The sequence below is a fragment of the Podarcis bocagei genome (assembly GCF_964188305.1).
Source record: "Podarcis bocagei genome assembly, chromosome: 7".
Classification (NCBI taxonomy): domain Eukaryota; kingdom Metazoa; phylum Chordata; class Lepidosauria; order Squamata; family Lacertidae; genus Podarcis; species Podarcis bocagei.
The window spans coordinates 6,016,384-6,031,495 of record NC_138132.1 but is presented as its reverse complement, the minus strand read 5'-3'; the positions used below and the strand labels follow the sequence as shown (position 1 = coordinate 6,031,495).

The 15,112-nt window shown below is 44.9% G+C and overlaps 1 protein-coding gene across 7 annotated transcripts in view; it reads right to left on the bottom strand.

The window, feature by feature from the left end:
* Positions 1-4,007: 4,007 nt before the first annotated feature.
* The window catches only part of ZNF541 (zinc finger protein 541), a 37,084-nt gene continuing 25,979 nt past the window's right edge, over positions 4,008-15,112 (bottom strand). For 5 of the 7 annotated variants that reach the window (XM_081200157.1, XM_081200154.1, XM_081200156.1 and 2 more), the window contains 8 exons: positions 13,171-13,313; positions 12,597-12,700; positions 10,113-10,188; positions 8,912-9,000; positions 8,402-8,542; positions 5,665-5,846; positions 5,168-5,348; positions 4,008-4,203 (listed from right to left, as the gene is read on the bottom strand). In XM_081200157.1, the coding sequence (XP_081056283.1) occupies positions 5,189-5,348; positions 5,665-5,846; positions 8,402-8,542; positions 8,912-9,000; positions 10,113-10,188; positions 12,597-12,700; positions 13,171-13,313 (895 nt within the window). In that variant the 3' untranslated portion in view covers positions 4,008-4,203; positions 5,168-5,188. Of the gene's footprint in view, positions 4,273-5,167; positions 5,349-5,664; positions 5,847-8,182; positions 8,317-8,401; positions 8,543-8,911; positions 9,001-10,112; positions 10,189-12,596; positions 12,701-13,170; positions 13,314-15,112 lie in introns of those variants that run through there. The other 2 variants (XM_081200155.1, XM_081200159.1) reach the window with 2 other exon arrangements.

Sequence of the window (15,112 nt, the reverse complement as noted above, 5' to 3'; positions counted from 1 at the left end):
TTTTGTGCAAATCTGGTATCTCAGAAAACTTGTATTTCAAAAACTATCTTTTTTTAAAAAAATAATATCTATTTTTTTTAAAAGTGTACAGTAGTACCTCGGGTTACATACGCTTCAGGTTACACACTCCACTAACCCAGAAATAGTGCTTCAGGTTAAGAACTTTGCTTCAGGATGAGAACAGAAATTGTGCTCCGACGGCAGCAGGAGGCCACATTAGCTAAGTGGTGCTTCAGGTTAAGAACAGTTTCAGGTTAAGAACAGACCTCCAGAACGAATTAAGTACTTAACCCCAGGTACCACTGTATGTGCTACAGGTAAAAAATACATATACATATGCCACAACGGACCTCAGATTTCCAAAACTTAGGGTGGGTGGCGAAGTCCTAACTCTGAGGATGGGACAATACACAGTGAAACTATTATCACAGGAAACATTTAGATTCAGAAGTATACAATTGGAAAGTGCTCATGTGTGGATTCACACCTACATATGCATGAATACACTAGTGTGGACATAGGCACACTAAACTGCTTTGTGGTTTCTTTCTACAATCAAGTTGTATATAAAATAAATTATCGAGTGTGGGGAGCCTTTGACCCTCCAGCTGCTGTTGAAAAAAAGGCTCATCAGTCCCAGAAAGCAGTCAATGGCCAGGCATGAGGGGAACTGTAGTTCCAACATCATTTGGAAGCAAAAGGTTTCTCACACCTGGCCCTAAGTGACTACAATTCTGACTCACGTTTTCTTCTAGCTGCTGTTTTAACACCTTTTACACAAGTATGTCAAGTATGTCAGACCTCGGTCCTGTATACCTGAAGGAGCGTCTCCACCCCCATCGTTCAGCCCGGACACTGAGGTCCAGCTCCGAGGGCCTTCTGGTGGTTCCCTCATTGCGAGAAGTGAGGTTACAGGGAACCAGACAGAGGGCCTTCTCGGTAGTGGTGCCCGTCCTGTGTAACGCCCTCCCTTCAGATGTCAAAGAGATAAACAACTACCTGACATTTAGAGGACATCTGAAGGCAGCCCTGTTTAGGGAAGTTTTTAATGTGTGACATTTTAGTGTATTTTTGGTCTCTGTGGAAGCCACCCAGAGTGGCTGGGGAAACCCAGCCAGAAGGGCGGGGTACAAATAATAAATTATTACTATTGTAAGTACTTGATAACTGCAGCATTATGTTAGAATATGCAGCTGCAGAAGAGACTATCACTGCTGAAACCCTATGGGTGAGTTTGCGGCAGCTGATGCAAAACTCCTCCTTGCATGTTTAACTATAACTTGTAATGAACGCAGATCTGGGTTCACCTCTGCCCAGTTCGTTTCCTACCGCAGCACAGGATGTGTGTGAGGGGAAGTAGCAAGGAAACATCCTGCCTCTCCTATAGTGGTTTGGATTTTTTGAGGGAAACTCACATGAAGGAATTTATTTTCTGCAGTACAGTACATCCTCTCTCTTCCTAATTTGGACTGTGTAGCTGGGGGGGGGTGGTGATGGATGTATTGCCTCACCGTGCAGTCTGAGGTTAAACTCGATAGCAAGTTAGTCTCATCAGACTCCATAAAAGGCAGGTTGGACCTTCCTCTTGCACCTTCTCTAGGAAAGAAGCAACACCCATGTTGGCCCTGCGTGGACCCCCATCGCAAGAAAGTGCTTTTCATGTAACACGAATCGGGCCCGATAGGCAGTGATTAGCTACACAGGTCATTGCCAAAACTGACTGCTGCTCATTGAAGGGGTACTGTGTTGTCTTGCAGAGACTGGCTCAAGCATGAAACTGGAGGGCTGGGCAAAATGTTTCTGGACTACAACTCCCATTATCCCTAGCTACCAGTGGTCAGGGATGATGGGGATTGTAGTTCAAAAACAGCTGGAGACCCAAGTTTGGGAAACACTGAGCTAGATGCACAAATTCTTTCTTGAATAATAATAATAATAATAATAATTTTTTATTTATACCCCGCCCTCCCCAGCCAAGGCCGGGCTCAGAGCGGCTTACAAGCAATAATAAAAACAAGATGAGTGATTACAACTTAAAAACAAAAATAAAATACAACATTAAAATAATGGAACATTAAAATATTAAAATGGAGCCTCATTGCAGGAGAAGGAAAAGAAAAAAGAAAAAGGGGGCGGAGGGAATCAAATTGGCTCCAATCCAAAGGCCAGGCGGAACAACTCTGTCTTACAGGCCCTGCGGAAAGAGATCAGATCCTGCAGGGCCCTGGTCTCATGAGACAGAGCGTTCCACCAAGTTGGGGCCAGTGCTGAAAAGGCCCTGGCTCTGGTTGAAGCCAATCTAACTTCCTTAGGGCCTGGGACCACTAGGGTGTTGTTATTTATGGACCTTGAGGCTCTCCGTGGGGCATACCAGGCGAGGCGGTCCCGTAGGTACGAGGGTCCTAGGCCGTGAAGGGCTTTAAAGGTCAAAAGCAGCACCTTAAATCTGACCCTGTACTCCACCGGGAGCCAGTGCAGCTTGAAAAGCACTGGATGAATATGCTCCCATGGCAGAGACCCTGTGAGGAGCCTCGCTGCAGCATTCTGTACCCGCTGGAGTTTCTGGGACAGCTTCAAGGGCAGCCCCGCGTAGAGCGAGTTACAGTAGTCAAGCCTGGAGATGACTGTCGCATGGATCACTGTGGCCAGGTCGGGGCGGGAAAGGTAAGGGACCAACTGCTTGATGCGGCGAAGGTGGAAAAATGTCGCCTTGGCTGTTGCTGTGACTTGCGCCTCCATGGAAAGGGAGGCGTCAAGGATTACACCCAAACTCTTAACGGAAGGTAATGGCACTAATTGGGCCCCCGCAAGAGAAGGGAGTTGGTCCCTCATCCCCATGCTATCCCGACCTAGCCATAGGACCTCTGTCTTTGAAGGATTTAGTTTCAATCGGCTCCCACGAAACCATCCAGCCACAGCTTCCAAGCATCTGGTCAGTGTGTAAGGGGCCGAGTTGGTGTGGCCATCCATCAGTAGATAGAGCTGAGTGTCATCAGCATATTGATGACAGCCCAGCCCAAAGCTCCGGATAATCTGAGCAAGGGGGCGCATAAAGATGTTAAAAAGCATTGGGGAGAGAATTGCGCCCTGCGGCACTCCACACACCAAGGAGTGGCGTGACGACATTTCCCTCCCTAGTGCCACCCTCTGTCCCCGACCAGAGATAAAAGAGCACAACCAGTTACGGGCTATGCCCTGTATCCCCACGTCTGCAAGGCGATGGTCCAGAAGATCATGATCGACCATGTCAAAAGCTGCTGACAAATCTAAAAGGATCAGCAGTCCTGACCCGCCTCGATCCAGTTGTCTACGGATATCATCTGTTAGGGCAACCAGAGCCGTCTCCGTCCCAAAACCAGGACGGAAACCGGACTGAAATGGATCTAATGCCGATGTTTCCTCCAGAAACCTACCAAGCTGTTCAGCAACCGCTCTCTCAATTACCTTACCCAGGTATGGAAGATTTGAAACTGGGCGGTAATTGGATAGGTCTAAGGGATCTAATGAAGTTTTCTTTAGGAGTGGACGCACCACTGCTTCCTTCAGTTCCCCTGGGAATGTCCCCGTGTCAAGGGACAAATTGATAATTTCAACCAGGGGGGTCCGCGCAACATCTGGACACTCCCTAATCAGCCAAGACGGGCACGGATCAAGGAGGCAGGTGGTGGGCCTACCAACTTGGAGGAATCTATCCACATCAGTAGGGAGTATCCGATCGAAATGGATACACTGCTACTTACTGACAAAAGGGAAATACACACAGAAACCCTAACGCAATCAGTTTTCCCGCAGTTGAATAAGGGAAAGTGCTATTCCAATTACTTGGGCCCAAGCAAGTCTATGGTTTCCAAAGAACTGGAGTGGTTCAGTATACCACAGTCCAGCACAGCTCCTAGAAGGCCTGTAGTTTGAGTCCCACCAGCGACTGTGATGGCTGTTGCCCCCTTCTCTCCACACATGTCTGGATGTTTATCCTCTGGTGTAAGAATTCAGGACGACATTACAACTTCAGTTGTGGAACCCAATTTAATTAAGCAACACTGTGAGTGCATACAAAATAACAATAACGCAGATCAATGTGGTACTACAGCGTGAATCAAAAAGCAGTTGTGTGAACATCAATCACAAAAAAGATACTAAATACAATGGTGATTTCTCATTGATTGGCCTACTCCGTCCGTCCACCAAAAAAATAACAGAACCCTGGAAGAGAGGGAGCGGGAGAACGGGGGTTACTCATAACATTTCAGCAGAACCACGAGGCCTTTCATTCTGTAATTGAACAAAAGCACGAACAAGCATCCCTGTAATTGAGCGAAAGCTATTTTACAGTTATTGGCAGCTGTATAGGATCCTTACAACTGTGGCTAATTGGAATTTAATGCAGACTCAATTAACTCACACACCTCCTTTTCTATGGTAAATTTAAGCATGAGCCAACTGAATGCCAAAATCCTGCTTTTTATTTTCGTCAAACCCGACCCCAGCTGAAGTTTTAATGGGGCTTAAGTCAACACCTAGCACACCCTGCCTTTCACTAGATGTCATGGCTGGCACAGGGCTGCTCCCAAAAATGCAATCACGGGTGGTATCCTACGAGCCCATCCTACACAAGGATTACCATTGCCACAACAAGGCTTCCCCCACACATTCTCCTCGTCCTCTGCCCCACCTTGTGAAACGCATCACGTGATGTGATACCAACACTCAGGATTTCCCTGCTCCCTCTCTTGTCACTGGCTGCCTCCACGGGCGTTGAGACACAGTGTGATGTCCAATCACATGCTGAATTTTGCTACTAGACATTATGGAAGGTCAGAAAAGCAGGTGGGCTGTTTGTGGATAGCAGCCCTGTGCCATCCATACCATCAAATTCTGCCCCACAATAGCCACAGACGGATGCCCATTTGAAAGTACAACGGAGCACTTATTTGCTACTTCTAGTTCATCTGAGTTCAAGCTAGAAGCTATTTACAAGTATTTTATTTTCTTTAAAAAATCAGTTTCTATGCTCCCAGTAGCATATAGAGGCTATTGTGTACAGTGCACGAACCTAATGTCAACCCGCTCAAGTGAATGAACAGGTGCTATAGGGTTAAAAACACACACCAAAAACTGAAATCCTGGCTGGTTTCACTGGCACTTTCTAGTTGACCAGCAATCTCACCCTGAAACTGCGCCTTCCCAGTTACCACTGGAGGAAATCAACATCCGAGTTCCTTTCTTGCTTCTCTGGCACATTTTTCAGATGCTTCATGGGCCACTTAATCTTTATCATCGGTTCCATCTGGTCCTGCAGCCGATGGCGCTTCATGTGAGCATTCCGGCTTTTTATCTTGTCAAACACTCTAGATGTAAACGGGAGATAAAGGCCAGGGTTTTTCAGTACTCAGGTGAGATGCTACAGCAATGCGAGAGTGACGCACGCATAATCCCAGTTTCGGTGCAACAGGAAGAATATGATCTCCCCCCTGACAAAGGGTGGGGTTTTCTTTCTCGCTTAGCGATGGGCACAAAGGGTGGCGATCGGCATGAACCCTGCCCAAAGTGCCATAGTAAGCCAACTATAAAAAGGGAAGGGGGCTGGGGACAAATTTATGGCTAAGCACCAAGTGGACTTATTTTTAAAAAATGGCACAAGAAACCAAAACGTTGAATTGTTACCTTGTACATTCTTTACACGGGAACACACCCTGACTGCCTGTGCTTCTGGGCCTATCTAAAGTTTCTTTCTGGCTGCTGGCTGGACTGAAAGTGCTCTGTGCTGATTTTTTGTAATTCCTTGGTTTTAGCTTATTCTCCTGTTTAGGCAGGTGGCAGTGCCGTTTCTTTGGGCTGCACGCTATCTGCAAGTCATGAAACATTGGTGTTTTACACAGAAGTAATTTTCCTTCTCACACTATTATTAAGTCTCTGGCAAAGCCCAATAAGGAATCTGAAGATAAATTCATTATCTTTCCAATGTGGCTGGCGACGCTTGGTGGCACTTTAGCATTTTGAGATGGTATCAGATCTGAACCACACTGAAAGGAATGTAGTATTCAGGAGATGCAGAACATTCAGAGGCAAGATGTGGACCAGAACTCCATTCGCTCCCATAGCAAGCTAGACGAAGGGTTAAAGGGAGGGGGATGAAGTTAATCACATAATGGCTGCCAAGTGCTTGTTTTTATTGAAACAAATAGCAGCAGCATGGGGATGGAGATCTTTAACTCTTTGCCCTGGTTAAGGACCTCATCAGTTCCAGCTCCTCCAGTTCAGACACAGACCACAGCCAAGGGCAAAATCCCTCAACACTGCTGATATTTACTAAAGAAAATGAATTATATAAGTGGCATTCATGTGATTGACTATCATGTCTGCTTTGCCCCTTCATCCAGTTTATTTTGGGGCGAGGATTCAAATGTGCTTGGTTTCTTTATCGAAAGTTGTGAAGAATCATTTTTTACATATCCAGTGGTACAATGAATTCTCACCAGGGCTTGAAGTAGGCACCTTTCATAATTGCACCTATACCCAATTCTATATGGAATGTGGAACTGGCACAGGAATTGGATTCCTGAGAACCTCAGCTGCTGTTTTCAGGATAAAATCAAATCCTCAGCCCTTCTGAGAAAATGCACAAGCTGCATCTACAAAGAGGCTGCAGAGTCCAGTTTAAACCAACACAGCAGTTCTTACACTCCTTCCGGAATGGATGGGCCAGCCTAGAGCGGCCTCTAGGTGGGTGGCTCCTAGCGATATCCAATTGCTGCTTTTCCGAAAAAAGCCACAAGTAGAATTGCAGTGCACCTCCCACAATATTGGGGATACTACGCCTTCTTCTGTATGTACATCCCATTTTGTTCTGTTCACAACAGGGGGCAGGACATAAATGCAATGGGCAGGGAATGAGGTGCAATTTAAACCAGCAGTCGCTTGAAGCTCAGTGCACCTTCACCGTTAAATAACCTTTACAATAGGTGCCATTTTAATTAGTCTTTTCCAGCAATATTTTGATATATATATATATATTAGTGAAATACCACATAAATGAAAGAGCATTGCTTATTTTCAGGTATTTTTAACTTGCATTTCTTCACAAAGGGATCCCAGGGCAGGACACAAAAATAAGAAACTGAAATGAAGGGGGGGGGGAATGAATTCTAACTCCCCTATAGGGTACTGGTATTTCAAAGTTAGAAGTAACCTGATTTAAACATCACAGAGAAGGAAACTATCAATATGGACTTCACAGTATTTGAAAAACTTAACGTCAAGGAAGTAATATTTCAAAATCAGTGTCAAAAATATCAGATATTGGTCTCTTAAGAAGGTAGCAAAGGTAATGAATTTAAAATGAAATGTCAAAATGATCCTTCAAGTAGAGATTACAGGCATCCTAACTTATCTGTATCTCCATCAATAAGTATAAATGAAAAATTATTGCAAGATGGTTTACTGCTGCTGCTCAACTCCAAAGTGTTTAGCTAAAATCTGGCCTAATCTGGCAGAGATGGTGTTAATTTTATTGATTTGTAAACCGCTCTGGGAGCTTTTCCATCTGAAGAGCAAGGTATAAATGTTTGAACGAATGCACAATGATGCATTTTATTTTAAGAAAGAAAAAGAACCCTTTCTTGTCATTGCCATGTTAACAAGGTAGTTAAAGTTAGGTGGAAAAGTTTCAGTTTTCCATTTTGTTAAAGTGTTTTCTTTAAAAAAAGGTTATTTGTGCTGTAATGCAAAGCTGCTAATAAAACAGCGATTCAAAACAAAACACCTTTCTGGTCACTCCTGTGACCAGAAAAGAGATTTTGGTTTTTCAGCACTGTTTTAAACATAGCGTTATAATGCTAAAATGCTATTTCATTTAAGAGGTATTTCACTTCTTTTTTTTAATTATAGCAAAAAGAGTGTGATGGTGCTGATCAAAAGACTGATTTTAAAAGAGACACAAGATGAGCAAATGGCAGCCATTGCAAAGGGTGCAGCGATTCTGTGCTGAGCTGTGATAGGTTCACCTGCCCGATATATGTCACTGCCCCCATCAGAACCCCACCCCCACCATTTAAAAAAAGAAAAGGGCACATGAATGATACGGAGGGCATCTACAGCTATGGAAACGTGAGCTTCTCCTCCATGCCCTAAAAAAGAGCCAGACACGTTAGTCTTTCGTAGTAAAAACAACAGAGTCCCAGGACACCTTAAATACCAATACATTTATTGCTGCATGAGCTTTCGTAGACAAGCATCTATTTCAACAGATGCGTGAGGAAGCTGGTAAGGAAAAGCCGTTGTCCCCAGGAGAGTTTGCTGCGGTGAATGTTACCTTTCCTAAAGCAGGGAGGGAAAGGTAAAGGGCACAGCTTTAAATCAGTCAGTCAAACCTCTGCCAGATCCCCATCAATCTCTTATATACCTTTTCTTCATCCATTTCTACCTCATCCTGCTCTCTCTTGGGCCTCTTTTCTACTAACTGTGCTCGACTGGTGTCAAATTTTAGTATTTTTTTCCAGCTATAGTAGTATTCAACACACTGGGAAACAGTCTTAGTTTGTATCTATTGAAAAGGATGGGGGGAAGGGGGAAAAGGGAGAGAAATTCAAAGTGAACAAAGGAGCAACTGATACAATATTAAATATACAGAATATATGTTGTTTTCGTTTTCTCTTCATTCTGTTCCTGCGGATCTGGGATTAGATTCAGCCTCAGGCAATTTGTGAGCAGGGAAGTTCTTTGCGCAAAATAATCCCAAGATGCTATAATACACAGGACCACATAATCAGGGGCTTTAAATGACAACAAAAGATTCTAAAATAGCCCAAACACTATTGGATAACCTTCAGATTAAAAACTGGAGGGGGAGACACTTTGTTTTGTGAGATGAAGCAGCCCGAAAGATGGCTCCACTGCCAACTGAAGGTCCTACCTTCTTCTGAATGAGGTAAAAATCCTTTTTGTGCAAGCAAAAAGCCTTCTTGAACAACTGCTTCTCTGCAGGAGTCCACAGATGTGAACCTGGAGGTGCAACAAGAAACAGGAGACAGGCAGTCTGCTTAATGGTCCATTGCTCTCACAAAATTAAAATCTTTATTGCCCCTCTTCTGCCTACTCTCTCTGCAGTGGGAAACTTGCATGATAATGAGTTTATCAATGTGTTTGGGAAAGTCTTCAGGACCTCTGCTTTGTTTATAATTAGCATTTAAAATTCATTGCAGAGATTAATATAGCTCACATTATTTTCATAATATTAAAAACCAAGGGTGAGAGCATGTTAACAATATTTCTCATCCAGCAATGGACAAATAAGGCTCAATTCTCTAATTCTGATGTTAGCTTCAACATTTCCACTATTTTTCGAACCTAAACTATGAAATCATAAAGCTTTGGAGCGGTTGTATTTGGCTATACTTAATTTTGCTGCATGCTTACAGTTAATGTTAAGGTCACAGCCTTCAATTTTCCTCCATTTAAAAAAAAATTACTAGAAATGTTGGCAGTACAGAACCTTTAGTGTCCTTAATTAACATCTTTGTTTTCTACGAAGTTTCAATATGGGGCCCATCACCACCACACAAAAGCTATTTTAATAATGCACTGACACAATGTGAACTGCTCAGAGAGAACAGTGCTCCAACACTGGGAGGCAGAATGCACACAGAAGTGAGCATTATTGTCTTCCACATGCTAGAATGCTTCTCCCACTGCATGCCACTATGTGGCCCCACATGCTAGGAGTCACTGTGAGGAGAGGTCAGCCAACAGCACTTGAATGATGTTCTGCACCATTTTGGGGGCAATGAACGTGCATTTGCATTTCATTGGACGCTTACATTCTTCTTTCCCAAAGGACAATTGGAGCAGTACTCTGCTTGAGAACTACGAGGTTCAGAATTGCATTAAATGCAATCCAAGCGTTTTAAAATCCTCTGTGCAGAATTCTGAGGCAATGCTAAGCCAGGTTTGTTTCCCCCCAGCGCTACTGGAGAATGCAAAGTGGGTGCAATCAACTCGTGCATGGTAAGCCACAAACAGTGCAGCGTGAACGCAGCCGCTATGGCAACTTGCTAAATACTTATGGGTTTCATGGAAGCAATGGTTATATCCTAACGTAGGCAATTTGCTTTTACCTGAGTAATGATAGTTAGCAAGAGGATGAAAGGGAGGCTTCTGTGGTCCTTGGAGTAACAGCATCTCCAGCGCGTCCTGTAATTGTTTTAGAGAAAGCTGTCAGAACTCCCTCCAAGTAGAAACAAGTAAGGGAACTTGTCCATGAGGGAGAGAAAGAGACCGACTCCTATTAACTGCAATTAGTGAGTCCAGTCTCCCTATCAGTTGACATCTGGCAGCTGCCCAAGGCAGAGCTGTTTCTGCACAAACACTTGGAAAATATTATTTTTTAGTGTTGCCTGAGTGCATCTGTTTCCACTGCTACAAGGCTGCACAATACGGAGGGGGCAAGCCATCCTGTGCTCATTTTCTCCACCACACCCCCCCAATGTCAATGAGTCTGCAGTATGGATTCTGCAGTTTGTGCATCAATATACAGCGGATGTGTGTTGGCCAGTAGTATGCTGCGCATGGCATCAAATGGCTGCGCACTGGCTCATCACCAATATTAAACCAACATACAGTTTCACGGAGGCAAAGCAAACTAGGCCTGTCAAAAAGGACTATACAGTGGTACCTCAGGTTACATATGCTTCCATAGGCGCCGACTCCATGGGGCTTGAGGGGGCCCGAGCCCCCTCAAAAATTCATTTGGGGGGGCTCTGCCCCCCCAATAATCTCCGGCGCCCCTCCAGCAGAGCGCCATCGCCGCCCCTCCCCCAGCCCAAAATGCACAGGGTTGGGCTGCATGCCTCCTGCCCTCCCTCCCGAGCAAAAGCTCCACCCAATTTCCTTCGGAGCTGATTAATAGGCGCAGCACGCTCTCCCCTATTCGCTCACGAGGAGGCGGTGCCACTTTATTTGCATATTCATGAGCTTATTTATTATTCATGAGCTTTCCCGGGCCCCCCCCCAACATTTTTTATAAGTCCGCGTCCCTGTATGCTTCAGGTTAAAGACTCCGCTAAACCAGAAATAGTACTTTGGGTTAAGAACTTTGCTTCAGGATGAGAACAGAAATTGTGCTCCAGTGGCGTGGCGGCAGCAGGAGACCCCATTAGCTAAAGTGGTGCTTCAGGTTAAGAACAGTTTCAGGTTAAGTACGGACCTCCGGAATGAATTAAGTACTTAACCCGAGGTACCACTGTACTTTAGTCCATTAACAGATTGCTCCACTGAAGTGTATTTGCATGTAACTGAGCCACTGCTCTCCCCGCACCCAAAAAACCCCAGATTTAATAGATTCTGTCAATATTCCTTAACATCAGAAGCTGCTTTTACCAGGTCCAGCTATTTGTTTATCCACCCAGGTTAGAGTCTTGCCTATGTTGACTAGCACTGGCTCTCTGAGGTCTTTCACGACACCAGCTCCTTCAAACTTTTAACTGGAGACACTAGGCATTGAGCGTGGAACCTTCCACTGGCTTCCTAGGAGCCAGTGTGGTGTAGTGGTTAAGAGCAGTAGTCACGTAATCTGGGAAACCGGGTTCGCGTCTCCGCTCCTCCACAGGCAGCTGCTGGGTGACCTTGGGCCAGTCACACTTCTTTGAAGTCTCTCAGCCCCACTCACCTCACAGAGTGTTTGTTGTGGGGGAGGAAGGGAAAGGAGAATGTTAGCCGCTTTGAGACTCCTGAAGGGGAGTGAAAGGCGGGATATCAAATCCAAACTCTTCTTCTTCTTCTTCCGCACACAAAACATGCATCGTGCCATTCAGCTAGGGGCACTCCCAATATAAATTAAACCGAACATTTGGCTAAAGCCTACAACCCCGAAATTGCGAAAGCCTTCAAAACAAGGAACCTGAGATTCTCAACAGTCTGACAAAGCAGCTCTCACAAGATGTAGCGGCGGCCACATGCTTAGATTGCTTTAAAAGATTAGACCAAGTCATGGAGGATAAGGCTATCAATGGCCGTGTTCTACCTCCGCTGCTGGAGGTAGTATGGTACAGTAATGATTTTATGAATGAACTGAAAGTTGGCTGCTGGGAATCAGATGTGGGCAGATGTGCTCAGGTCCCCACCCCCATCGTTCTGCCCAGACACTGAGGTCCAGCTCTGAGGGCCTTTCTGGCGGGTTCCCTCACTGCGAGAAGCCAAGTTACAGGGAATCAGGCAGAGGGCCTTCTCGGTGGTGGCACCTGCCCTGTGGAACTCCCTCCCACCAGATGTCAAAGAGAAAAATAACTACCTGACATTTAGAAGACATCTGAAGGCAGCCCTGTTTAGGGAAGCTTTTAATGTTTAATAGGTTTTTGTATTTTTGTGTTCTGTTGGAAGCCGCCCAGAGTGGCTGGGGAAACCCAGCCAGATGGGTGGGGTATAAATAATAAATTATTATTATTATTATTATTATTATTATTATTATTATTATTATTAGCTTTCCATATGTGAGAACAGGATGCTGGACTAGATGAGCCACTGGCCTGAACCAGCAGGGTAATTTATGCTTATGTTCTTAAGACCCGGTGTGTTTTGCCCAGTGTGAATTTATTGCATCTTACCAGAATGTTTCCTTGGGCTTCATGCAGGCAATGCACAGCTAGTTCTAGGTTGGTTCCTCCCCCTGGCATCGCACTGGAGCAGGCCAATTTTAACAGATCCGTTACTGCAAGTGAGATTTTTTTTAAAGCATGAACAAATGGCTGCACAAGAGTACAGTGGTGCCTCGCAAGACGAAAAGAATCCGTTCTGTGATTCTCTTCGTCTAGCGGTTTTTTCGTCTTGCAAAGCAAGCCCATTGATGGATTAGCGGATTAGCGCTATTAGCGGCTTATCTGCTGATCGGATCAGCTGATAAGCGGCTTAGAAAAAGGGGGGGAAGGGGAAAAAACCAGCAGGAACTCGCAAGACATTGTCGTCTTGCAAAGCAAGCCCATACGAAATTCGTTTTGCGAAGCACCTCCAAAACGGAAAACTCTTTTGTCTAGCGAGTTTTCTGTCTTGCGAGGCATTCGTCTTGCGGGGCACCACTGTAATTAAAATGCAACAGAACCGAAGAAAAGAAAAATGAAGTATAATTGGGGAGGGTTAGCCTCAGGTAGGAAAACTCTCTCCCCCCCCCCCATTTCTGCACACCTCTTTTCTGTGTTTCTTTGTTGGTTGTGATATCTCCCCACGGCTTCCACACTAGTGAGGCTGGATGCTCACAATTTTCAAGGGAGGATCTGTCTTGAAGATCAGGTATCTCTGCCTGGAAACGACTTCCAATGTTGATGTGCCTGAAATGACGGATGAGGTAAAGAAAGAAAAAAAGGGGGGGGGGAGAGAGAGAATGTGAAGGCTTATGAGGGAAGAGAAACAATAAACAAGCAAGAGATGGTAAAATTAAAATTAGGCCAAAAATGGAAGATAAAAAGAGGAAGCTTCCAAGTTGCTATTTCCACACGAATAGATGGTCCATGAGGCTTAAAAGTACAGTGGTGCCTCACAAGACGAAAAGAATCCGTTCTGTGATTCTCTTCATCTAGCGGTTTTTTGGTCTTGCAAAGCAAGCCCATTGAAGGATTAGCGGATTAGCGCTATTAGCGGCTTTTAGCGGCTTATCTGCTGATCGGATCAGCTGATAAGCGGCTTAGCGGCTTAGAAAAAGGGGGGGAAAGGAAAAAAAACCAGCAGGAACTCGCAAGACATTGTCGTCTTGTGAAGCAAGCCCACAGGAAATTCGTTTTGCGAAGCACCTCCAAAACAGAAAACTCTTTCGTCTAGCGAGTTTTCCATCTTGCGGGGCACCACTGTTCACAATCTCTCGGGAACAGAAACAGAAGCACTTCTGCACTTACCCCAAGTCTGTTGGGACAATTTTATTACTGTTATTCAACACTTTACAAGTGATGGACAGAAGGGACAAATGTCTTACAGTTTAGAGCCTAGGAGGACAAGGCAAAGGTGAAGTGTGGGTGATTAAAAGAGTCAGAGGGATAGTGGAATTTTACCTGGACACATAAAATAAATGAAGTTTGGGCACATAAACAGTAACGTAGGGAGGAGTTGGTTGAATGGAGGGGAAAGAAGGGAAGGGTGGCAGTAGGAATCTAGGAAAAGCCGGCACAAGGATTGGAAGGGAACAAAGGAGATGAATTTGCAGAAGTGAAAAGTGTAAGGGAGGAAATAACAAGAACCACAAATGATGAGGCAGAGCACTATCTAAGGGTCCCCCCCTGCTTTTCAAAAATGTAGTATGTTAAAAGGGAGGGTGCCCTATTATCTACACGAGCATTCGTTGAGACAGCTGCATCTGATGCCAGGCAGAGGGAACCTGCCATTTTCCATACTTGCTCCAGCAAGACCTACACAAAACTCACTTTGACTAATCAGAGGCTAATCCTGTTACAGATTTATCTTGTTACTGGGTACATTTAACCCACAGGCACGTTAACCCAATCTTGTTAACAGTACTCCAGCATGGCAAGCTACTTGGGATTCAGGCTCAGCTACTGCTGAGCTTTCCTTTACTCCCCCTTCCTCCACGTTGCTTCTTGCGCCAGAAATGGCCTCCCTGTTCCCTCTACCACCCCATTCACCTCCTCCACCTTTAATCCAAAAACCTGCTGCTATTTCTGACAAAGCCACTCTTGCTACATAAGCCTTACCTCTTCTGTGCTATCAGCTTACCAATTAACCTCATTCAATCCCACCCTAGGTTCTCTGGGAGGAATCCTGTCTCATGACCGTATTCTATACAGCATTTTGCACGGTGAATGTGGCAACAAAAACAAGCACGAACCAGTAAACCTTGCTGTGCTGTAGTAAAACAACCCTTGGGTGTAATGAGAGTCAAGTGTTGTGGGGGCCAGGGTGCAGCAGAAACGCTCCACCTGGTGTAGGTGCTTTGAGACATTATTTTTACGAAAAATGCTGAATAACATATACCGTATTTTTTGCTCTATAAGACTCGCTTTTTCCCTTCTAAAAAGTAAAGGGAAATGTGTGTGCGTCTTATGGAGTGAATGCAGGCTGCGCAGCTATCGCAGAAGCCAGAACAGCAAGAGGGATTGCTGTAATAAATAAAAGACTACAT